The 25,771-nt window shown below is 38.6% G+C and overlaps 1 protein-coding gene across 1 annotated transcript; it reads right to left on the bottom strand.

The window, feature by feature from the left end:
• Nucleotides 1-1,560: 1,560 nt before the first annotated feature.
• Nucleotides 1,561-25,076, bottom strand: LOC135501790 (RNA polymerase II subunit B1 CTD phosphatase Rpap2-like). Its single transcript, XM_064794101.1, has 11 exons — nucleotides 24,942-25,076; nucleotides 24,758-24,822; nucleotides 24,412-24,529; nucleotides 24,074-24,172; nucleotides 23,858-23,923; nucleotides 23,464-23,591; nucleotides 22,160-23,312; nucleotides 21,917-22,026; nucleotides 21,586-21,666; nucleotides 21,202-21,270; nucleotides 1,561-4,332 (listed from the first exon to the last, which is right to left on the bottom strand). Exons 2-11 carry the CDS (start codon nucleotides 24,802-24,804, stop codon nucleotides 4,176-4,178), a joined length of 2,028 nt encoding a protein of 675 aa, XP_064650171.1. The 5' UTR covers nucleotides 24,805-24,822; nucleotides 24,942-25,076; the 3' UTR covers nucleotides 1,561-4,175.
• Nucleotides 25,077-25,771: the final 695 nt, after the last annotated feature.

Below are 25,771 nucleotides of genomic sequence, written 5' to 3'. Positions count from 1 at the left end.
TTTAAAACCTTGTTGAAATTAATGCAAAAGTTGAAGTAGGGGCTGTAGCAACGGTGAAGTACCTGTCTGAAGTGTTAACTTCTCACATTTTATAATGATTTACTTGTACACAGAGGTGTCAACAAACTCCAGAGAATCAATAATTCACCATTCACCATAACTAGAAAACTTCACGTGTGTCTTTTTAAGGAATATCTTTATTATGTTTAAGACCATGTGGTTTGGAGAACTGTGCATCAACATATTTTTTTTTGATTATTCTCAAAATACCATATACGTATGCAATAGAATTCTCGGCAGTGGTTACCAATTACTTTAAAGTCAACTTATCCCAGCATTGCTGGTTGTGACTTTGTCCTCAAAAGATCCATTTTGGGACAAATGGAAATTATAATTAAAAAAATAACATGGATCCCTTAACGTAGTTTGGTAGATTTGCACAGCACGGGGATGCACTTTTTGTGGAATATTTGAAACGTTCGATATGAGGCCACATGCAGTTGGTTTAGTTAAGGTTCTGGCCAATTTGGGTAGTTTGGGATTATTCACAGGTTTTCAGCACAGCACACCTAAAATCAGAGCATGCATATTTTATGCCGGTACCTGGTTTGCGCATATATATCTGCAATAATGAGGACCGCACATTTCAGGCTGAAGGGCCCTACATGCAAAGCACACAGGACGACAACACGCTTAACTACTTGAAACTGACTAACAGCACTATAATTTTAATTGAATTAAGGTAAGAGGACATCCAATCGATGGTTGGCATTGCCAAGGTGATGAATTTCAGAAAAGGTAAAGTTTATATCTCTACTCGGGCTTTGTCAATCCGTTTTTCTCCTCTCGGTTGTGACTTTGTCCATTTCCCTTCCATTTCTTTCGACAGGTTCGTTGTTGCGACTTTGTCTGTCCATTTATCGTCCACAGGATTGTGGTTGTGACATTGTCCATCGATTTCTCTTTCACAGGTCCTTGGATGTGACTTTATCAATTTCCTCCAGCAGATTTATGGTTGTGACTTGGTCCGTTCATTTCTTGACAACGGGCTTTTGGTAGTGACTTTGGTCTATTCCTTTTCACAAGTCCTTGGTTGCGACTTCGTCTGCCAATTTCTCGTCCACAGGCTTGTTGTTGTGACTTTGTCCATTCGTTTCTCTTTCACAGGTCCTTGGATGTGACTTTGTCTGACGATCCACATATTGTCCACAGGTTTGTGGTTGTGACTTTGTCCGTCTTATCTCTTCCATGTCCTTTATTGTGACTTCGTCTTTTTATTGGTGAAGACAAGCTGGTGTTTGAACAGACTACTGGTCTGGTTGTTTGCAATAGAGAGCATTACTGTCCTTACACAAGACACTAAGCCTTGTATTTGGCAAAGAAGACAAGATACAAAGGACTAACGCAATGAGAATCAATTAATATAAGAAATAAATTTTATTCATTTCTAATGTATCCTGCAAATTTGTCATAGAAAGAGAACGCATATGATATACTATAACTGACTATACATACGTGAGGAACTTATCATCACGTGTAGCTCCTGGGGGGGGGGGGGGGGGGCCTATTTGGTAAGCCAGAGTCTTAACATAAAGACACAGAGGCTCATACAATCTGTAAAGCAGAAATTGATTACTGTCTCTCTGTCAATCAATAGCCATATGAGATGTTTAACAGAACCGACATCCATAATGATCGGCGGTTTAGAGTCAATATTTCCTAACAATTTGTGGTTGTCCAAGAATAAGTGGAAAATGTTGACTGAAACTAAATAAATCATGGCCCAGCAGTTAAACAATGTGTGGAGGAACAACATTTTCAATTCAATGTTTCTCAGTCTTTATTTTCAATAATCTTGGAAAGTTTCTTCCAAACCTTCACAGAGCATCATTGTAAAGACGGTTTTGTTCAAACCCTCTCGAGCTTTTAGAACGAGACAAATATAGGCAACTCAAGTCTGTATCGGGATAATGAAAGTTGAAATCCAAGGTCGAGGGTTTTGCAAGAGCCTGCTACAACACTTGACCAATTGACCTACCTAACATGTCGTAAAATATACCCATCCACCACCGCCACATTTACAAAAGGAAGCTATGCAACACATTTTTTACAGATCACAAACGATCACTTTCACTATTTTGGCCTAAATAAATCATATCCCTGTACGATATGTTTAATTTGCCGAGACGTGTTCGGATTTTTTCTGCCGCTTTCACAGCCAACCAATCTTGAGAGGGGGCACTTTTACAGGATGTCATCAAATATTTGCCAACATGGTTAGGTTACATGTGATTGTGGACCTTCACAACAGATTAGTGGAAGGTTGTCAGGTGGAATGGTGGACACTGGTTTTAAAGGATTTAAATCAATATCTCGTAGCAGCATAGGGTACCAAATTAAACCTGATTTTGGGCTGTCTAACACAGCCAGGCCATATTTTTGATAAAAAAAAGAAAACAGTTTAGTTGACCGAACCCAAACTCTCAACCCGGTCAATAATGAAAATGAAAAATGTCGTAGATAAAAGATTGAATCAGATTTTAACAAACCTGCCATAGCGACAGAATAAATGGCCCAGAGACAATACATGTTAAATATTAATAGCAGAAATTTTTCTGGTTTGTTTTACCAATTTGCATAAATTAGAACCATTCCTGACGGCGCGCGCTGATGGCTGAAGTCATTCTTCAAACATATGCAGCAGCGGGGATACAGAGAAAACAAAAGTTGTGAATTATGCAAAGTCACCAGAAGTACCCCTCGACTGTTTTACTCAATGGTGACAAGTGTTTTTTTAATAATTGTATGCATCTGAGTGCCTGTCATGGTTTATTGAGCCGTGGTTGGGACAGTAAGGACCTCTGGCCCAGTTGTCAGCCTGAATACTTCCATCACCCGACACTAATAGTCTCAATCAAATTTTCATCAGATTTTATTGTTCATCCTAAGTGGATGAATAGTTTTCAGTGACATAAACGGTGGTGATGAGTTATTGGGTTGTGGCCTGAAATATTTACAAGCTGACAAGAATCTATTCACTTGATTAACAGATTTTTAAATACTGGGTCAAGATATTGACAAAGTAACCCTTTCTGATTTAGACAATTGAGGATACCAGGGCATGCATGATTTTCACTCTCCTATTATCTGCTTCAAAAATTACCACAGTTTACTTCAGAAATTACAGCTAGGTACTCTCTAAAGTAAATTTTTCTACGTTGTCATCAATAGTCACCTTAAAAGTGACAAGATACACCCTAAAAGCCTCCAAGGGTTAATTCTTGAGAAACCAATTAATAATGATACAGCATATTGTCGTACAAATCATTTTGAAAATTCAAAGAGACATTTCGCACTCAAGGAAATGAACTCGAGCGATTCTCGTTGATAGATACACCAATTTGTGGGTCCTAAATCAGTCATCTTCTAATCAAATCAGAGATAATTCAGGCAGGCATTGCACGGTTTGGGTCCTTGGGGAGGCCACTTTATTGCATCTGCGGCAGTTCGTGAGGGCACCAGTGCTGTTTCGTATGGTAGTGACTGCACAATGACAGCAACTCATTTCCAGGTGCCTCGGCAGAATGATCATTTGAGATGTCGTTTTGTCTTTAATGCCTCAATCATTTAACACTTGCCTGTCAGCGTACTGTCTGTCACCAAGCTGTGCCAAAAATGTCATAAAACAACTGACATGTACATAAATAACACCCAACCATGGGGTGTCATGCAGATGGAACTTTTAAAGAGAGACTCCGAGTGATCTGCACCTCACACTATGGCACCTAATGAAGAACCCGAACAAGAAAATTGGTAAATTTGTTAACTTTTCCCCAGGAGTGCTGAAGAATAATAGACAATCTTAAAGTTGGAAAGTTGAGGTGATACCTGTAAGGTGGAAGAAGCCATTTTGAGTTCATTAAGTTTCTGGAGCAGCGACGAGTGAGAAAAGAGAAGATTTGGCAAGAAAAGGAGTGGGAGAGAGGAAAAGGTGCAAATTATTTTGTCACTTTCCGTTGACTCTTGTTAGATTTGTTATTAGTTGTTTTGGAGTCCTTATTATATCCGTCCAATGCTGAGAACAATGTTGAAATCACCAGCAAAAGTACTTCAAACACTCATACAAGACATCAGAATTGACTGTAGAGGAATCCGATCTGAAACACGACTCTATTTCAGTCTAATGTTGATATGTCTGAAGATGTCATTAACTGGAGCAGATGGTCCAAATCTCCATGAGAGAAAGCAAACGTATCACAGAGGCTTTCCAGAAGAAGGGTAGCAGATCTTGAACTGAATGATTCCTGAAGGTTCTTGTCTTTAAGTGAAAGCCTGAAAATATAGGCAATAGATAGGAGATTAATAGCATTTGAATTGATAAGTTTATATGGTTTAAACAATTATTTGAATTTTGCGAAACACTGAAATTTACAAGAGAGACGTTTGAAAACTGATTTTTTTTGCAATGAAGGAGAAAACCGAGACTTATTCAAATCCAGGTAATATTGATGCAATGTAATCTCTGTTAAAAAGCCATATTCTTTTAAGATACTGCATAACATATCCATCAATGGGAACATTCATTAAGTACCCTTATTCCAACCCACTTACAATCAAATAGACTAAGCATGTCAGCTGATACATTTTAATAAACTGAACATCTCAAAAATTAAAATAGCAAGAGTTGAAGTGGTTGTGCACCAGGTCAGCATATTGAGTAATCTTCACAGTGGAAGTGGCCATGTCTAGCACCTGTCAGATTCTGAACAATCAAGGACAATGCCATACTCTGGCCGTACCAACCTTTGCGGTATAAGTAGTCTCCAACAACCCTCAGAGCATCAAAATAAAACAAATTTCCAAGGATACTCAAACACATGTGGACCTGAGGAGGCTGTAAAAATTGATAATTTGTCTGATGGGATCATAATCTGTTGAACAACCACTTGTTGACATTGAACAGGAAATTAATGTTTGTTTTTCGTCATACTTGTTTTTAAAAATAAAAACGACCATTATTTATGTGAAGTTAGCACCACCGATATGTGGACACCGATTTTTTCAATTTTTTGACAACAGGTGACAGAAACACTGAAAGTGTGCGCATTCAACAGATGCACTGTCGTCTGACAATGCACTGTGCGTCCTTGGCACATCCTGTCATGACGTGCGCCCAAACCGCGTCCTCCTAGGCAGGTTTTCAAAGAGACAATGGATTCTCCGATGATCAAGCACTTCCTGTATGGGGACTCAAGTAGCAAATGTGGATATGCGGATACTCCCCTTTCAATTTAAACTTCATAACTCGTAATTGTTTAAATTTTGTGGTAATTTATTTGTGTTTTTTCGACAAGCTGGACCCATTGATTTTTTTGTCATTTTGAAATGGACCAATATGTATGTTTTGCCTGCTATGACACTTCCGGTTTTCTATCCTCTGTTACGATTTTCCAGAGAATCACTTTAGGCAAAAAAATTGATGTTTAATAGAAATCTCTTCGATGAATAGTGTAATTTAGAGAAAGATGTCTTTTGAAAAAAGGGCATGTATTCTCTGACAATTTCCTTGGACTAGACAGACCAGAGAGATGAAAATTGGCATGCGTGATGTATCTGTATTGGTGTACACATCAGTGAAGTTGAAATTTATATTCATATATTTATTTACGTAATTCAAAAATCTCAAATTCAATTTGAAAGTTTCAAATTTTTAAACGAACCAACAAATGAAAATGATTTACATAAACCAATCATTTTAAATCACTCTCATTCTTTGATGTTGACATAACTGGACAAATAAAAACAGATTTTACAAACCACATGGATTTATCGTTATTTGTTTTAAACTATTATTTTTGGTTTTAATTTGAAATTCAAGCTTTGATTTGTTGACCACATCAATAACGTGGTTAGAGAAATCACCAAGGATTAAACATATAGATTTCGGAGTCACACAACAGTAATGACTGTCTATAGTCATCTGAGCAACATTTGTGGTTGAAGCAGACACTGCATGACTGTCTATAGTCATCTGAGCAACATTTGTGGTTGAAGCAGACACTGCATGACTGTCTATAGTCATCTGAGCAACATTTGTGGTTGAAGCAGACACTGCATGACTGTCTATAGTCATCTGAGCAACATTTGTGGTTGAAGCAGACACTGCATGACTGTCTATAGTCATCTGAGCAACACTTGTGGTTGAAGCAGACACTGCATGACTGTCTAGAGTCATCTGAGCAACACTTGTGGTTGAAGCAGACACTGCATGACTGTCTATAGTCATCTGAGCAACATTTGTGGTTGAAGCAGACACTGGATGACTGTCTATAGTCATCTGAGCAACATTTGTGGTTGAAGCAGACACTGCATGACTGTCTATAGTCATCAGAGCAACATTTGTGGTTGAAGCAGACACTGCGTGACTGTCTATAGTCATCTGAGCAACATTTGTGGTTGAAGCAGACACTGGATGACTGTCTATAGTCATCTGAGCAACATTTGTGGTTGAAGCAGACACTGCATGACTGTCTATAGTCATCAGAGCAACATTTGTGGTTGAAGCAGACACTGCGTGACTGTCTATAGTCATCTGAGCAACACTTGTGGTTGAAGCAGACACTGCATGACTGTCTATAGTCATCTGAGCAACATTTGTGGTTGAAGCAGACACTGCATGACTGTCTATAGTCATCTAAGCAACATTTGTGGTTGAAGCAGACACTGCATGACTGTCTATAATCATCTGAGCAACCCTTGTGGTTGAAGCAGACACTGCATGACTGTCTATAGTCATCTGAGCAACATTTGTGGTTGAAGCAGACACTGCGTGACTGTCTATAGTCATCTGAGCAACATTTGTGGTTGAAGCAGACACTGCATGACTGTCTATAGTCATCTGAGCAACATTTGTGGTTGAAGTAGACACTGCATGACTGTCTATAGTCATCTGAGCAACATTTGTGGTTGAAGCAGACACTGCGTGACTGTCTATAGTCATCTGAGCAACATTTGTGGTTGAAGCAGACACTGTGTGCTTGATTTCAAATTTTTCCACCGAGCTATGACCCGTTGATTAATTGCTAAGAAACTGAAACTACAGCCAAGCCATGATGTCATGACCATAGGCAAACTTAGTGTCACTAACCCATCGTCTATCCAAATTGAGCACAAAAAACACCATTCTACAATCCAGAGTTGAAATTGAAGTGGGAATCAGAAGGGTGTGCAACCTCTATAACATCATAACCAACTCCTCTTCCTCCCCTTGAAGTATAAAATCTTATCACAGTAAATATCCCATATATCTCAACCCCAAATCCAAACCGATCAACTTGATTGAAGTGAACAACCGCACACACCATTACCCTGATCTCTAAATGGTGCTCAGGGACCGACGGTGGCTCAGTGCTCAGATGTTCAGACGAAAGTAACGCGCATTAGCATAAACCAGGAGCGGACTTTGGATCAAACTCGGCAGCAGATTACATATTATTCCGATAAAATCAGCTTTATTATAAGATTTTGACATTTCGTACACATGTGCCAAGTAATTTAACAGCTCAACATAATTACAACATTTAGTGTGAGAATTTGAATGCGGTGAAATTTCACTGACGCAGATGTTGCATTTTTCTAAGCATTCAATTGGCCATTTGGGACGTGTGTCCTTAATAGAGCAATCATAATCCTTCACAGTCTTCAAATAAAGCCATGCCAGGCCTATCAATTTTGGCTGCAAGCATACATTATTGGCAGCAAAATCATTACGTTTCACAATGACTCTAGTGATCTTGCAGTAAATAAAGGTATGACTCAATTCCTAGAGATTTTTTTTTTTTTTTAAATTTTTTTTGCAAATCAACTTATTTTAATTTTAATTATAATTTTTAAAATAATCTTGGGGGTATATCCCAAGTTCAGTCTGAACAGTTCGGTGTATTTTCTTGGAAAATAATTCACTTTTGTGCCACAACATGTAGGAGGCAGAGTTACAAGTGGACGACTCTTACATGAAGAAATTTAAAGAAAACCTGGAATTTCATATTTAAGGCCATTTCACTCAAAATTTAGGAGGTGATGACCTACCTTACTTTCTGAAAACATATCGAAAGCTCAAATATCAAATGTCGCACCTCGCACATCTGCCCCATAATGCCGATCGATTCACGAGACAACGTCTGCTACCCGAAAAAAGGTTTCAAATACGTCTGCTGGCATCTGAAGCAGGTTGCGGTAATATGTGGCAATGTGCTGATTATTTGAATTTCAAACCTGTTCAGTAAAAATCACATTACAATGGAGGTCGTACATTATTAGTTCTGATTAAAATTGATAAAACTTTGTGACACCCGTTTACAAAAAGTTCAACAAAAGATTGAATTTGTCCAAGTTACGCGCAACCTGTTTTGTTTTCTTGTGAATATTTCCATAGAAATATATATGGAACATTTGGGAAAGTTATTGGCATCAACAGCAGGCACTGCATTGAATGTCTGCTCTTTTATAAAAAAATGGCTGATACAAAAGTATAAAACATAAACCAATTAAACACTTAAAAATGATATACTGTTATTTTTCAATCAACAGGCTGCTGCTGTTCAGTACAGAAAGAGCACGATTGTGCAAGATGGTGATCAAGCGAAAATTTTTCTTTGAGAATAATTCATAAAAGTTACAATGAGGCAAACTGAAAAAGGACTGCGAAGAGCCAGGAATTCAGGCCACGCTGGCTACTCTCGGGGCTAAATCATTATCATTTAATACTCATCATCAGAGTACATGAATTCTATCCATCAAATCCAGAAAAAATATGCCTGTTGACTATTCTCAACTTCTATTAAAAAGATGAATTTTAATCTCAAAAATTTCTAATCTCGCAAACGAGCATCTTTCAAGGATTTTGATTAATTCTAAAGCATTTCCATTAATCACCGATTAAAGTATTTAAATGCCGTAATCTCCTCTCGAGATTATTGCATTAAAATCCAGCATCACATTATCGCTTATTACAATTTAGCATCAAGTTATTCTGCGGTGATAAAATTTCATTTTGGGATTGACGACAGCGGATGATCGAGCCGCGAAGTGCTTAAGCGCATCTCGGGGGACACTTAAGTAATGATGGTGTGTGCATCATTAGTTTTATAAAGTTACCGGATGTCCGGGAGTCTTTGAAGAGATTACCGGCTGCTGTTTAAACCTTTCCATCCTTTTTAAAAACAAAGTTTAAGATAGCAACAGAGTTAAAATCAAATTTTTGCTGGGTTGTTAAAAGTTAAACTTGAAGTATGGGTTTATAGTATGATATCAGCTGTAAAAACTAGTCCACAGCAGTTGTTGAGACAGAGCTTGTGGAGCAGGAAGTTTTACGAGTGGCAGCCAGTCAGATGGGTAACCACTTTTCTACTACAGTGGACGAATCCCGCTTAAAGGAGAGCGGTTTGCAACAAACCGCAGACAGGTTCCTAAGAATGGAATTTGCTCTCGAGGTCCTCACCAATTAGCTAGTTCAAGGAATAATGAATGATATGGTCATACAATTTCATATCAGGAAGAAATAATTTCCGAGTTCCAGTTTCAATGACTAAGGCTTCAAATAGTTATATGTAAAATGGTTTGATATATTGAACGCACCCCACTGCTCATTGCACTGTGTGATTGCATGCATTGACAATGTGGGACACTTCAGATATCTGATTTGCGATAGTGATTTCTTACGATAATGATTCCACGGAACACATGTTGCCTACTCAACCACACCAATCAAATACAATGAATTGTTAACAAGGTTTTTCCAAATCAATTTCTTTTTTCTGATGACAGATTTGGCACCAGTGTCCAGTGTCTAGGGCATATTAAGACAGGCAACTGCAGTTGTCAGCAGAACAGGACTATATGCAGAAGAAAAAGAAGCTGAACTTTTTATAAAGTGTTTTTCTTCTTCAAAGGTGAAGGATTTTTTGTTGATGTTGACTTGCCAACTAATCAAATATATGATGAATAGTTAACATGGTTCCAAATCAATGTCTCCCTAGGTGCTGATTTTGAGTGGTACCATTCGGGTGCTCCTTCTGTCTACAATAAAACTATTGAACTCAAAATCAATGGCACGTATTGCAGTACAATAGGTTCACCATTGTCTCAAAATAACTTTCCAAATCACCTTTTATCTATATTTTCAGGTTATTACGTGTGTTGACTTGTTTGATTGGTGAAACAAAATTTATCATCAGTGATGGTGGATTATGGAAATTTAGCTGCAAAAAGCAATATCACCTAAAGACAAAAACTGATATACACCACATTTAACACCTCGATATCTAGAGATTTATAACTTAAATGTGGATATCATCGAAAAAACCAACACAAAGACATGTGCTGTGTGCTATCCATTGAAATCAGTCAATGACTGAAAGACTCCACGAGAAAAAAACTGACATGTGCGTCGTTTACCGCTTTGAGATCACAAATCAAACAAGTCACTTCCGTTCTACACTTCCGGTTTTTGTTTGGTTATCAGAAGCTGGCTTCCGTTCTCGTGGTATGATACGGTGTCTCGTCAATGCCGTCACAGATGTGGTCGGATCAACATTTCTGTGGTATTTGACTTTTACACTTTGAGGGGGTTTGGTTTCTGAACATGTGCACTTGGATGATGATATTTAAGTACGAAAAGTTATAGTGCAAATCGGGCTTATCCAGAACCAAGGATTGCAAAGGTATTTCGAACATAGGGAAGCTATTCCATTAAGTTTTAGAGCTTTGCAAGGTCATGCAAAATCAGGTTTGCCAGTGATTGTCTTGCATCCTCTGATCAGTACAATACCCCCAATCGCAAAAAATGAGAAGTCAAGAAAGGCCTAAATCACTCAAAATCAACATGGTCCAGAGTATAAAAGTCACGGTAGGCTTTTTGATCAGCCCACAATGCCAGCACACCTTTTTCCACTGATGAGAGTAAAAACATTGTGAACAAAAAGAAAGTGCCAAAAATTATTCATCGGAAAATTGGGAGTATCCTGTCCTTTCATCCGCTTAAAGGATTAATGCAATTGACACCTACTGGCCTCCATTGTTCATCTGCATAAATTACAGCGCTTGAATTTATAATGAGGGGCAGACAGGACAATATTACTAGATTAGGGAGTCACCTAGGGCGTTGCTGATTCCTCTGTCAAGAAATTACACGAGATCGGAGCGTGTTTTTGAACTTGTCTCCGCTACAAATTTCATGATTAGTTAGATTAATATTACAAAGAGATCAAATGCCGTCGTCTTCGCTGCCGGTGGAGAAATAAACGACCTGATTACACGGTAGGGGGTGGCATTTTCTACGAAGACAAAATTGCATGTTGGAAGGATGTCATCGATAGTTCATATTTCTGCTCAATTGGGCCCGCCTTCACCTAATGGAAGTTCGAGGGATGGGCTGAGTGTTAGGAGGAATGTTTTTGTTGGAAAATTTGTAGGATCATCTAGGTTATTTCATTTGCAGGGCAGAGGTGATTGTATATTCAGCCAATTTTAAGTGAATTTATAACAATTTAACTGGCTTTTAGTTTTGTGTTATTATTAAAATATATGATATTCAAAGTGACGAAAGCAGACAAACTTGTTATTTCTTTATGAACTCTGTATGAACTTGGCACTGCTTTTTATTTTAGTTCTGCCTCCTCACAATACTCCCACTTTCTGATAAATCAGTGTAAAAAATGATCACACACCAAAATACTTGTACTTTCATATTAAACTTCGAACATCACGCGAGAATTTAATTAAAATCTTGGTCGCTTTGCGTGAATTATTGTGGAGCACACAACATTACTTTTATGGCTAATCAATGTGGCAGTTTTTGATTTACGTGTAAAATACGACTTTGAGATAAATCATGCAATCGTTTGTCTGGAGAGTTGTGTAGTTAAAGCTCCAACAAAACAAAATTTTACGGTTGATAATTTCGTTTCCTTACTTGGGGGGGGGGGGGGGGGCAATGGACACAATCATGCCTCCAACTCATACCAGGGGTCACTTTCACCACAGCGGAGAAGAGACATCATGCTGCCACCTGGATCTAAATCCAAGAACTCATATTTAAGCTCGAGTATGCTTTACTCAAACTCAATAGATTGGTCACTGCACATTTTGGTGCCAGCCTTCCTGTCGCGGGTTGTTATTCTGATCACTGCTGTAGCAAATTGTGACCGCCAGAATAGAAGAAGAGGCTAAGTAAGACATACTGAAAATCTTATTGTTAGTGGCACCACTGTGCACCCATTGATTTCTGCAAGTCGGCTCCCTAACTTTGACCCAACGATTTCTCGCGTGACGACCAACCGGCCAAGATTGATCACCAGACTGAGGTGACAACTATTTGATTCGGTCACGCCAACGTGCCATTTAATTTTGATTAAACTTTAATGCAATTAAGGCTAATTACCAGTCCTTTAACGAGATTTAGTAATTGGCCCCTGATTGGAGAAGGGTCTATTTCAGGCGGTGAGTAGATTGCTAGGAGTCTGCAGGTGAAAGGTGGATCGATCATTGTCAGTGGGGTTTGATTCAAGTCCCAAAGCCCTCTCGGAATTCTATCAGTGTTATGAGGGAGTTTGTCTCTGTACTCACTGAAAGGTGAGGGGGTTTGGGGTTACATCAGGTTATCTCCTTGGCAGATATACTTTACTCTTTTTCTTTTGAACACTCTTAATAATCATATTTGGCACACATTTCATAACAGAATGAAGAAAGACGTGTTTTTTAGTGAAAAAGCAACATTTTTTCTTAAGAAAAGTGAAACAAGGTTGAGACTGAAGACAGGAGAAAAACAAGACAGAGGTTACAGACCTAGATGATGATATAGATGAAGTAAGAAGTTACAGACGCTTGAATTGGCATGAGAACAGTATGGTACTCAAAGCCATACACTCTATCATAGATACAAGACAATGGGTGATATGAATAAAGACTAGCAAATGCTTTTACTTCAATTTTGTACAGAAAGGCCTAGTGTAAATGTACATGGAGTTTTAGATAAAAGCATTTGCTAGTCATTATTCATATCACCCAATAATAGCAAGGACAGATCGATAAGATACATGATAAAAGTGTAGTAAGAACAGACTGATAAGATATACATAGATAATAGCATAGCGAGCAGAGATTGATAAAAGATATACATGTATATACACGTTAATGACAAAGCAAGGATGGCCTGATGAAAGATACAGATGATAATAGCAAAGCAAGGATGGACTGATGAAAGATACAGATGATAATAGCAAAGCAAGGACAGATAGATAAATGATACACAGATAACCTTGATGATAAAAGTGTAGCAAGGATGGGTTGATAAAGATACATAGATGATAATAGCATAGCTAGAAGGATACGTTTGATAAGATATATAGATAATAGCAGAGAGTAGAAGGAACTACAACATATTGAAAGGGTACCCATTGGAATGATGCAAATAACATCCGGCACAGTTTCTCCCATGATAGACCTAAACTTGCGCTGCACTTGCCACAAACACCAAATCATTTCAGCACATGTTTCCCCTTTAAGGTGAGTGTACAACTGCAGATATTTCGCCTTTAAGGTGAGTGTACAACTGCCACCATGTGTGACCTCATAAACAAAACATTTCTTTTCATGCAAAACACTTCAGTCCATGTATTTTATTTTGAGATCAATGTCAGTTTTGTTTGGTTTATAGTGTCGATTATTCTAACGAATGGGTGCGGATGTTCCCTTTGGTCTATGGTGGAGCAAGTTGATGACTTGTGATTTGAGTGTTTATAGGGTACATGTAGTATATTTGCGTGTTTTTGTACATTTCAAGACATATCTTTCAGGCATTATTTCTAAATACTCTAGCCTCATTTATCTAAGACCATTTCTGAATAGTTCAAATCAAGTATCTTTTTTACTGATTTTATTCTGAAAAGGTCCAAAAAATTACTGGCTGTGGCCTATCAAAACAGAAAAAACCCTCTGTTTATTTCTTTCGCAAAATAAAAATGTCAAACACATTTCTTGAGACATCAATGTAATACACAGGAACAGCCATCCTGTTAGGAAGACTCCCAGAGGGAACCACCTCATTTCGAACCGAGATTAACTTTGCCACGATCCGCGCGAAAACTCCGTAAACGGCACAAATAGCAAACGAGATTGCCAATCATGGGTCTCTGGCTGTCCCGATGAACACCAAAAAGTAATTTAAAGAACTCTCGATTTGGGGTAATCAGTGGTTATTGGGGAAAAACATCGCAAAGCGTCATGCTGTTTATGGAGGTGAATAATCGGGATTGGTAATCCTTTGAGGAAAAAATGCAGGAAAAACTCTTAGATAAGTCAGGTTTGATAGAGATAGTTTCTTAGATTTACTATCTTTTTTGACAGAATGTCAGATTTGATTCGACTTGAAATCTTTACAGAGTAATTCAGCTTGAAATTGAGATTTTACTTTGAGATTGGAATACACTTTTGTTTCTGTCATCGGTAATGGTTTCATTTCTTCAGGATTTCAAGACCTAGTGAAAAAAATGCAATTTTTTCTTCTTATTTTGCCATTCAATTTCTATTAAACGATCATCACATTATATAATAATTCCATTAATTCTAAATGAAACATCAATTGAATTGCTATCAAATTTCATTTGGAAGATATCTATCAAAATAATTGACTTTTTAATAATTTAGGACAGTTTTCAATCAAGTTTCTATCTGCTTAAATAATGAAACCCTCAGCCCTCAAAGGTGACTCTATCAAACTTGAAAGATAAAGGCCTATCTATTGAATTGCTATTAAGCAATCTAATATGTTTTATTTATAATAAATCTATAAAATTCTACAGCGTAACAATTCCTGATCATTTTCAATTAAACTTCTTGAATTATCATCTTCAACTCAACCTAGTCTCTCAAAGGTGAAACACTGGAAGATTAATCACAGACAAGAGATCCACTGACCGGCAAGTCAACCCACCTCACACGATGTCTCTATTTACTCCAACAACTAATCACAAACCTACTTAATTGACACAAGAGAGGCATCTTCATTCCAATAACGAGGTAATCAAAGAAAAATAGCAAAGCTAGCACGTGTGTTTTCATGTTGATACCAGGATAGTATCGCACAACTGCTCTCTGAACATCACTATAATTTGATAAACTATCGCCAAGGATGTTATCAGTCATGTGACAATGGCCACCGCCCGGCATTGTTGGAGTAATTAGCGTCATTGTCGCCCCGGCAGACGTTATGTATCGTCTGCTGTAATGTGCGTTATTTTACCTAGGGGTCGTTATGTTGATTGGTTTAGATTGCAGGTGGGTGATGACCACTTGACTGTAGTCTGGCGGAAATAATCGCCGACATTTGTTACGCCATTTAGGTCCATTTTTGTGATTGTCTTTTTCAGTCATCTTCATTGATGTTGTCTGTTAGCAGCATAATCATTGTCATGCCTGGTCGAGTCTGTGGGAATCTCGTCCCATGAGATGTCAGTTTATTCTCTCTAATAAAGCCGGCTAAATTGCTGTATTCCTTATGCCATTTTGGCCTGTTTTATGCAACCTTCTTTCTTGACTGGTAGCGGCCGGTAACATGTTTTTGGGATGCGACATATAAAATGCAGAAATAATGATCTTCAAAAAGGGAAAAAACATCATTTTGCCACAGGTCTAGAGTTGTCATGGCAATGAAATCAGGGTCATTACGGAAAATGGCAAACCCTGATTCCTACTTAACAATGGCGACATTAATGACTATGATTATCATGTCGGATGCGATAGGTACATGATATGATGTTCAATCTCGGCTCATCTCATTTAAACAGAAACTAAAATTACCCGAGCTATTATCTGTATTATCTTTGAAAAAAGTGCACATATTGCAAATTTTTCTGATCAAAATCAGAATCTATCATTTCGTCTATTGAACTGTAATCTTTCGACAAGATAATCATCATTTTATTGTATGATAGAAGTTACTTAATATCTCTTGAGCTCCAAAATATTGTTAGCTTCTTACTTCCATTTCATATCTTTGGTAAAAAAGAAACATTGTCCATTTTGACTTTGAGATAAAAATCAGTTCTTCGGGAAACCAAATCAGTATTTGTTGGTCGTTACATTTCAACAAATCTAAATAATGGAGACTGGAACCACCATCATACAATTAAATTATCAAATCACTCGGGATAAATTTTCGAGTTAATTTCTCGGAGCTGGACCAACATAAAAGTTGCATTCTGGGATTAAGATTTTTCCATTATGAGGTCTGATGTGTTAATTTGGTTATATCCGATTGGTCGAGTTTTCCAGAGGTACGCCAGGGAGCAAGAGCAGTTGCGATCTGGTACACAGAACGGCGGTCCAAACCTTCCGCTTCCAAATTGGCCCAAATTAAATAGATTGATAATTGCGATGATATTGTTAGAATGGCTGCGAGTCCCTCGCGGATCGTTTAAATTTCAATGATGGACAGTGGTGTCACTAGATATCCGTTGAAATTAAGTTAGCGTATTGCGATCCATCATGAAAATTTTGTAGCGTGGTCCAGCAAACTCGATTAGGCCGTACGGAATACCATGTTATTTCGATAAAGTTAATAATTAGTAGCTGTGGCGATGATGGATGTCTGGCCATTTGGTACGATTTGGCCGTTTCAATCTGATTCTGGTTCTGATATAGAAATCTACGTAATCGTAATTAGCCCATGCATTTATCAGCCTCGACTAAATGCATTATTACGTTCATTTTCTGATGTGGCACAGATCACTTTGACCATTTCCCTTACAGTCATCAAGACTTCAGATATAGTCAGCCTCATACTCTAGTTTCACGGCTCTAAGACTGGTTCTGAATATTCCATTCGATATGTATATGCACACAGTCATTCGATGTCATTCGACATGTTCAAGTTAGATAGACAATGGTTGTCAACACCAAGTTATCTGAGGTTCACAACATCACATTCCCGCTTGGTGGTATTTTTATGCTTAATTAATCAACAGTCTTAGTTCAGTTCAGCTAGACTATCTATGTGAGCTTTGCATTAGATTCCTTAGCAAGAGGACCATGTGACAAAAAAGCCCACCAATGCAAGTGCCCCCTGTTGGTCATAAGATTGATGGATGAGCTAAACTAGGAGAACTGATTGCAAAAAATTTCAAGCCATCCACACCAAATTATGCCGGCCAGATTAAGTTAATCAGAACCATGTGTCATAAGCAACGAAAATATCAAAGCATCTTCCGTTAGTCATTGCGATCATGTGACCCAGGGGACCAATCAGCTTTGACCGATGCCAGCGGAACAGATGTCAAACTTTGTCCCTTGTTGGTTATAGGCAACAGAAATGAAGCCAAGGACCAATGCCTGTTCAGAAATGACCCAGGAAGGTTTTTTTATGTTCTGATATATTTATGCTCTTTTTTCTTCACTTTATGATACTTTCATAAATGAGGTTGGGACATGGCAACTAATCAAAGAGAAACATGACAAGTATAGAAACTAGGACGAGAAAGGAATCTGAAGATGTTGTGACGGCCTGCTCCTTTGCGTCAGCTGAATATTCGGCCAAAGACACAAAGCCAAAGGCACCGTTGTAGAGACATGCACCAAATTCTCACCATGCAGACGATAAGGTGAAGCTGGATGCGATATTTTCCCTGCAACATTCTCCCCTGGTGCATGGATACTTTCCTTCAATACATGTACCCCAATTCAGTGATATCAATATTAATTCGGAAATGTCCGATTTCAGAAATGAGGTTAGTATTTCCTGACGGATGGTACAGCAGGAGATCGCACCGGACCACTTCAGCATCCCCACATCCATCATATCTGATAACTACATGCGGACCTCAAATTATCCGATTCCGAATATTAGATTGACTAACTTATCTTAATGGATAACTTATTATTCAGCGGACATTATCGCATTTATTTGGCGTAAACTTGTTATAAGAATGTTTAATTTGATTATTTGACTATAAAAGTACATCTCACAGTTGTGAATTTTGTTGACCATTGGAGGTGACGTTGATGAAATACATCACATAAAGTATAGGTGCTGCATTTGATAATGATTGAAATTATGAGCAAAGGTGGTGCGTATTGTTAGGGCCAAGCTGGCATTGTTATACTGTACATCAGCTGGCATCAAAGGCCCCCGAAGCATTCAACTGCTGAGGACAATAAAATTGAAAAATGATCACAGTTGTATTTAGATAAAATAACATTTTGACTAAAGGTGTTTTTGGCATCAAATCTGTTTGCTTTAAGTGTATTATTTTACCTTCTATTCAGAAGCTTGAAACTCCACTTCTGTCTCTGTTTTTTTTAAACTTTTAGCTAATAAAGGCAACAAAATATACGAAGATGAAAACTTATCTTCAACTTGGACACAAACAACGGTACAAGGATTGATATTCACATGAAAAAACCCAGCAACTTTTTTGTCACCCTATCCTGATTGACAACTCCCACTTTGATATTTCACTCCTCCTGACAAAATAGAAATCTTGGAGACAAATGATGAAGGATTTCCTATATTCCTGTGGGGTTCCCCACAATTTTCGATCAGCATAAACATTGAAGGTAGAATGAGTTGCTCTTGGCTGAACTAACGGCCAGTCAGTGGCTGTCACTTTTGTATGCTGTTTCATCCATCAAGCAACGACAACAACGCTTGCGCCTTCTGTCTCATCAGAGCACGAGCAGAAAAAAAAGACAGAAAACTTGACCATTGACATATTCGATTGGATTTTACCGGCAAAGATCCTCATGCTATTTTCTGTCTAGACTGAGAGCTCCTTCAGACCGACTTATCATAGAGACACACTTTGATAGTTTGCGAAGTAAAAAAACACCGAACTTGCTCATCAAAAGGCACAGATTCCCAGTGAAATAATATTTTTAAATAATTAAAAATATTTCAATCGCACATCAACAATAAAACACTGATAATTTGTCAATAGTGACACCCTCCCGATTCCCGAAAAGGTCAAACGAACTTAATAATCACTGCCAACCCCAGTGGAACAATGACCGTTATAACACAATAGTCAGAATGATTTATGTTATAACATTTTGTGACTTCCGTTTATGTATTGATCATTTTGAAAGAAAGATTCTCCCAACACTGACAAACAAACTTTTATTCTGAATCGCACACATTACCTAAACGGCGGTGAATTGAAGTTTTCAAATTGAAATTTCCTGATGACGAGTTCTATTGAAAGGTTCACGTTCAGCGCATGTGTTACAGGTGGTATAATGTCGGAAATCTAATATCAGGCGACCGAACAATTTCCCGCAAGATTTCCATGGCCGGATCGGGTGAGAATACAACCTGTTGGCTGATGGGTTCGACGAGATCAAAAGTTGGTGATTGGGAAAGGTAATGTTGGATGGGGGTGCACACAAATATTCATAATAGCGATGCAGGCTGCAATTATTCTGTGCAAATAAAATTCGATTAAAACACTTAAAATTCAAAATTCAAGAGTTTTAAAATCTGTATAGGCTAGGATTCGGTCAATATGTTTTCATCAAAGGAGATTTTTTTAAATATTGGGATGAACAGAGTTCTGATATTTTGAAATGTGATTTGGGGTGGGGTTGAGTTCCCACAAGCTTTGAGCACAAATGTTCATGACACAACTGCTAGCATGTGTTTTGAAACGCCTTGTCACTGACATCATGACATTGAATAATGATTAACTATCCCATGAATCAAAGGGAAAAGTCAAAAAACTTCAGTAAATCAATCTGGCCAAAAACATTTTAAAAGGGAGAAATCATACAATTCCAGATCTTGAAACATTATTTGGAGCGATTTGAAACAATAGCCAAATTTCCAATCAGATTTGGAAGGGTGAAAAACAAGGCAGTTTCATTTACATTCTTGATATTGAGGTGGTGAATTGTATCGACAAACAAAGGTTCTACATTTGATTTCAAAAGTATGAGTCCAAGTTAAAAGACTGAATACTTGCAGTGAGCAATAAGCTTGTTTCAGTAAGATTTCTTTGAAGTGCTTACGGCCCTTGTGAAAATAACAAAATAAATTGAGATCACAAGTGATTTATAATATTGAGTGGTCCAGCTTAGGCATTCCCCAGCCCATTCAGACAAAGTGCACTACCTCCGTCTTCAAAAGACCCACACCAATTTACTCATCAACTCTCCTAATCATATGAAAACTTCTCAAATGAAAGACAAAATCCCCAAATGAATTCAGAAGATTTATCCTGCGCATGAAATAAGAATTCCCCGACGTATTTACCACGATATCTCAAAATAAACGCCAAACCCATCAGAGCAGACTCATTCTCTCTTCTCTGTACGCTCCATTACCCTGTGTGGGCACAAGAGTTAACGTAGCATCACCGTGACAAGCCGTACCATCAAAAATGCCTACTGACGCGATCAACACTGCGATATCTTAATCGCTGCCGTCCGACTGTCTTTGCCTCAAATCCACAAAGGATTCAGAGATGCAATCGGCCAATCATGACTTCCTGATTTATATAGCAGTTGACACCCACGTCAATTTGGTGCAGAGCCTTTGGCATGTCAATCAGGGTAACAGAGCGTGACCGTGAGGGGTCTATGTCGGGAAAGATTGCATTCATTGAACGTGTGATGCCTCCATCCAAATGCAACCAACTTTGGTCTTATCTAATAAATTTCTCTGACACACAGCAGTAAAAATAAGACAGGAAAAAAACGATCAGGCTGTGACTGTGGTTGGTCACAATGAAACAAAAAAACAACTGAATTATTAACTGATTTGCTGTCATCTGTCATGTTCTATTCTCATTGGCCAAAACTGTATGATTTAATTCAACCAAGAGATGTAGTAATCTAGCTTTTTTTCATATTTTGTTTGTTTTTTATCATGACAATCTAATTTTTTTTCTCTTAATATTTTTTGTGATGTAACTTGCGAAATTAGATTTGCTGACTAGACAAGATCTGTGATAGGATCTTACTTTACATATGTTCTCAGGAATAGGGTCAATTTTGTTCGTGCACCAACAATATTACCAAGAGTTGTGCGCATGTGCAAATGACATCACATGTGGACATGTGCGAATTTAATGAGAATATGACAAATATTGCATCTTTAGTAGTATCCAATGGGGCACGTTAGCCCAGTCATTGAAAAATAAAAATGTAACTTACATTTTTAAGATGACAGCTGCCAGAAGGGTCAATTCTTGTGGCTTGAAAACAATGTTGTGACTACTCAGTCTAGAAAAGATAAACAGAAGAAAGTAGAGAGAGGCGCTATATTGAAATAGAAATATCCCCCTCGGGTTATTTTAGGAGAAGACATGCCTACCCAATACAACAATGGTTACGACCCCCTGACAACATCACCCAGCTAGACAGAAAGCATCAACAAAGACCATCGATCAGATATGAATAGTGAAGCCATCTATCATAAGATGATAGAACTGAGATCAAATACTGACACTTTCCTTTCCCGTGTGGCCGGAGAGTTTATTCCTCAGCCATAACTGAACAGGCAGAGCCATCTTCCCAAACGTTGACCAACTAACTTACCGGAATGTGTAGACAAGTTCCTTTATGGAGGTAGCGACATCCCGCGGGATCAACTTCAGGGTTGAGAGCAGCGAAGGCAGCCTGAAAAAATGTTTCTCTAATCACTATAGTAACACTTTATAGTAAATGACAGTATTACTGCATAACTTAGTTCACTATAAAGGGTGTTTATAAAAGTCTGATAACTTTGCCATCTTGCTCAAAATATGATTTAGGCCAGCTTTATGGGGAGCACCTTACAAGAATTGCAGGTCAAAGTCATCCCTTTCTTATGTCGTAGTCACTCCAATGTTAATACTGCCTGGAATAAAAGCGCTTTTTAATTACTTACACTCTGTTGATGCCATCCAGTAAAATTTTTCTCCTGATCGACATCTGTGATTGGGAATCAACCAGCGGCAGGGGAGGTTCCCACTGGATATCTCGTTCCACCACACCACCCTGTGGAAGATAAGCAGAAATTATCATGATCCTTGTCCAGGCAAAGAGGCCGAAACGTACAATTCTCAAAGAGCAGAAACGTACAATTTGACACAACCGGACTGGTAGCAGAAGCAGAAAATATACTGCTTACCTGTGCGATGTTATCTAACGTTTCTGAGGCAGCTGCCTCTCCCTCCCCTTCCACAGGGTAACTCAAATGACCTTCAAAAAACTCCTTGACCTTGAGATCATAATCATGCGTCTTCTTGGCCAAGTCTTGATAATCTGGAAGCTTCTGCTTCTGGCCGTCACCGACCGAATCCGACTTATCTAAATTCTCTAAGATTTCTTCTTCATCCAGATTCTGGCAAATTCTAGCAACTTTTTCCTGCATCAGAAGTTTTTTCCTAAAGTCCACGTCGTTTCCACTTGAAAAGTATTCTGATGTCTGCCTCGTCTTCCAAGCAAGCAGAGAATTTTTCACATCATCAAAAGAATTTTTCGGACTACTTTTTTTACGAGATGTATAATGAAGAGGACCACCACGTATTTCACTAGTAGCCCGATGACCTTGATCTTCGACGCCAAATTCTGTTGAGAGGTCAACGTTTCCCTTCTGCACAGAAGCCCTCTTGATATTTTCTTGCACCCTGGATGCAAAACTAGTCTGTGTTGGCTCCTTTTCAAATCCGGTTGCATCCCTTCCCCTTTTCTCCACAATTTGAAGGTCATCACCACCGTTTTTCTCATCACCCCCAGCCTGAGCACCACTGGTCACCTTTGCATTAACCATATCTTTCACCTTAGCAACTCCAGCATCACTGGGGGCCTTACTGCATTCAGGGCTAGAACCTTTGGGTCGAACTTTCTGCTCCTCAGATGAATGATCAAGTTTCCCTTCCTTTAAATCCGCTATCAATTTGTCCCTTTTATCAATCATCTCCATTAACTTTTTCATTTTGTCCTCCACAGACTCCACTTGGTCACCATTTCCACCCCGACCTTCCAATGACCATGGAACACCCTGTCCTGTCACCTCTGTCCGATCATTTTCAGTTTCCAAATGACCTAGGCCGACCTCTTTCCCATCATCATCATCATCATCATCATCACTGTCTAATTCTTGCACAACTTTCCCCAAACCTTTCGAATCTGATGCTATACCATCAACATCCTCACAGTGACCGGCGGCAGACGCAGAACTTGTTTGTTGCACCTCATCGCAATCATCTAGTCCCAAAAGCATCAGCTCCTCTCGTAGATCTACTAAAGGGTTCGTCACAACTTCTTCCCCAGCCTTGCCACTGAAGAAACGAAATAGAAGGGTTAGCACAATTTGCAAACTGCTCAGCGTCATGAGTGAGAAATCATTCCCGCCATAGGTTTTTGCCAAGCCATTCAAAACTCCCCAATTATAACCGTTTTGTGACAGATTTCCTTTAACTACTGACATACCTTGTTTGTTGTAGAGGTAGCAATGTGAACCGGACTGGTTGTTCCTTGTCCCTTAGAAAGAGTGGTGCCGTAGAGATCTGCCGTTCAAAATGCCTGGATGCTTGGTAACACTGGTTGCTACAGAATTTCTGAAATAGCCAAAAACATGGATAATCATCTCCTGTAAAACATGTGGAAAACAGGGCCTGTTTTTTACCATCACTTCTGTGTTTCTGATATCTTCTTCTGTTTAGCAGATCTAATTTACTGCCAAATTGTAACTGTCTCCAGAAGTGTCACGACAACTTTGACACTGGGACTACAACAGGTGTCCATTGTGCTCTTGTGCGTCAAGTTGCTTCTCCTGATAAAGTGCTGCACTTTTGACAGAAGAAAACCAATGAAGTTATCCTACCTTTCTGTCAGTGATGTCATAAACTTTATTATGTTTTGTAGAGATGTGGTACTTTTGTTTGGGAATCTGCAACAGAGTAAAATATATAGAATAGTATTCTATGAACATCTTTTGAGATCAGAATACTTTTTTGAAGCCTTCTAACCATGTAAGTATGTAAGTATTTTGTTAAAAAGTTTTGAACGCCCAAATTGCACAAATCATGATAATACGCACAGGTCCAAGTGATTTGCTGCACACTGGATATCCACACAGCCTTGCAATATTTCTCTCCTCATTCACGTCTGCATAGTGCGATGGAGTGATGAGCTGCGCCTAAAAAAAGGATTTAGAATGTCTAGATTGACCATTGTGCCCTATGATGACAAGAACATGACAAATCGCTAGCAAAGGTTTGAAAGCACTGATTTGCTGACATCTTTTCTGTCATCTTGGATTAGGGCATGTTTTTGTCCAACAAACATTGCACTTGCAAGCCAACCCAACCTTGAACATATCATTCAAAGAGACATAAATTTACTACCATGTCCTAAAATCTTGATTTTTCAACATACAGAATCTTTCAAGAATTCTTCAGTGATGTTCTCCTCGAGTAATCTCTCCACAATCTTCACTGCACGGTTTTCACACTCCTTTTGTTTCTGCAGCTGTTTTAGAACTTCTTCTCGTTTCCTAAAATAACACTTTAATTTTGATGACAGTTTTAAAAGTAAAATTCTATACAAAGATTACAATTGCTTTAGGATTTTGAGGTCTAGCCAAAATGGCTGTACCTCTGCCTTCTGCTCAGCCTCAGGCTATGGCGATGGTCAACCCTAACAAGACTTAGACTCTAAGACTGGTCTGAAAACTGACATCACTTATCAGTTCCAAATAGAAGAGTCCGAGTGTAACACTGACCTCTGTGTTACTTCATCAGCCTGCTTAGGAGCCTTTGCTGCTGACATATTGAGTTGACCGCAGTTCTGAAAACAAATAATACTGTCAATTAGATCGACGATGGTCCATGGACAACAAACAAAGTTAAACAATCTAAAAACACAATTAAAGCGTAACTGGAACAGATTCAGCACTATGTACCTACTACGTATCTTTACTGAATATGTTACTTATTCAATAGAATACAAAATACGATAACCATTCATTGACATAAAGACATAAGGTGATCAGATATACAGTTTTTAGTCCAAAAACGACTACATGCTTGAAATTTCGTGAAAACAGCGCGACACCAGTACCATCCAAACGCGATTTGGCGAAATCCGGAAAAACTAAATGAGGGAGGTTTACTCATTTGCATAATTTATGAACTTCGGAACCGAGGCGCGCCACTAGCGGTGCTGAGACAAACCAGGCTGGTGGGCGAGAAACTAAGTCTTTTGGCGGGAATAACTTGTACTGCGTGAGACGAATAAGAAAGTAAAGTTGCCTGTGCTTGGGGCAAGGATGCTGGGGGTCTGTGAAGTTGCCTCCCAGTTCCCAGTTCCCAGTTCCTTATTCGTGCCCATTTTTAAAGTTGTTATTTTGCCTGCCAATACTTACGGGTACGAATAAGGAACTGGGAGTTAAGCTAAGTATTGCACAGTTCTCAATTCAAATTTCTTTCAATCATTAACCCTCAAAAGTCTGATAACGCCAGCGATTGGTTTTAACCCATTGTTACTCCATTTCCCGGTTCGAAATGCTAGACGTTTTTTTCCACTGAGTTTATCAGTAGGCCTATCGGAATAACTCAGGAGATCAATAACTTTATGAATATTTGATAATGCGTTTCTCTCAATATACCGCGCTGTGCAAAGTACGACCCGACTGGCAACTTGTACCGTTTTCTTGTGTACGGACTAGGCCTACCTATGCTATTTTCTCTTCTAGGCCTTCCTTGTTTCAATCGTCAATGCACTCGATAATCCTTCG

Source organism: Lineus longissimus, chromosome 17 (genome assembly GCF_910592395.1).
Source record: "Lineus longissimus chromosome 17, tnLinLong1.2, whole genome shotgun sequence".
In the NCBI taxonomy this organism is placed as follows: domain Eukaryota; kingdom Metazoa; phylum Nemertea; class Pilidiophora; order Heteronemertea; family Lineidae; genus Lineus; species Lineus longissimus.
The sequence above is the reverse complement of the archived record's forward strand: the minus strand, read 5'-3'. Positions and strand labels throughout refer to the sequence as shown.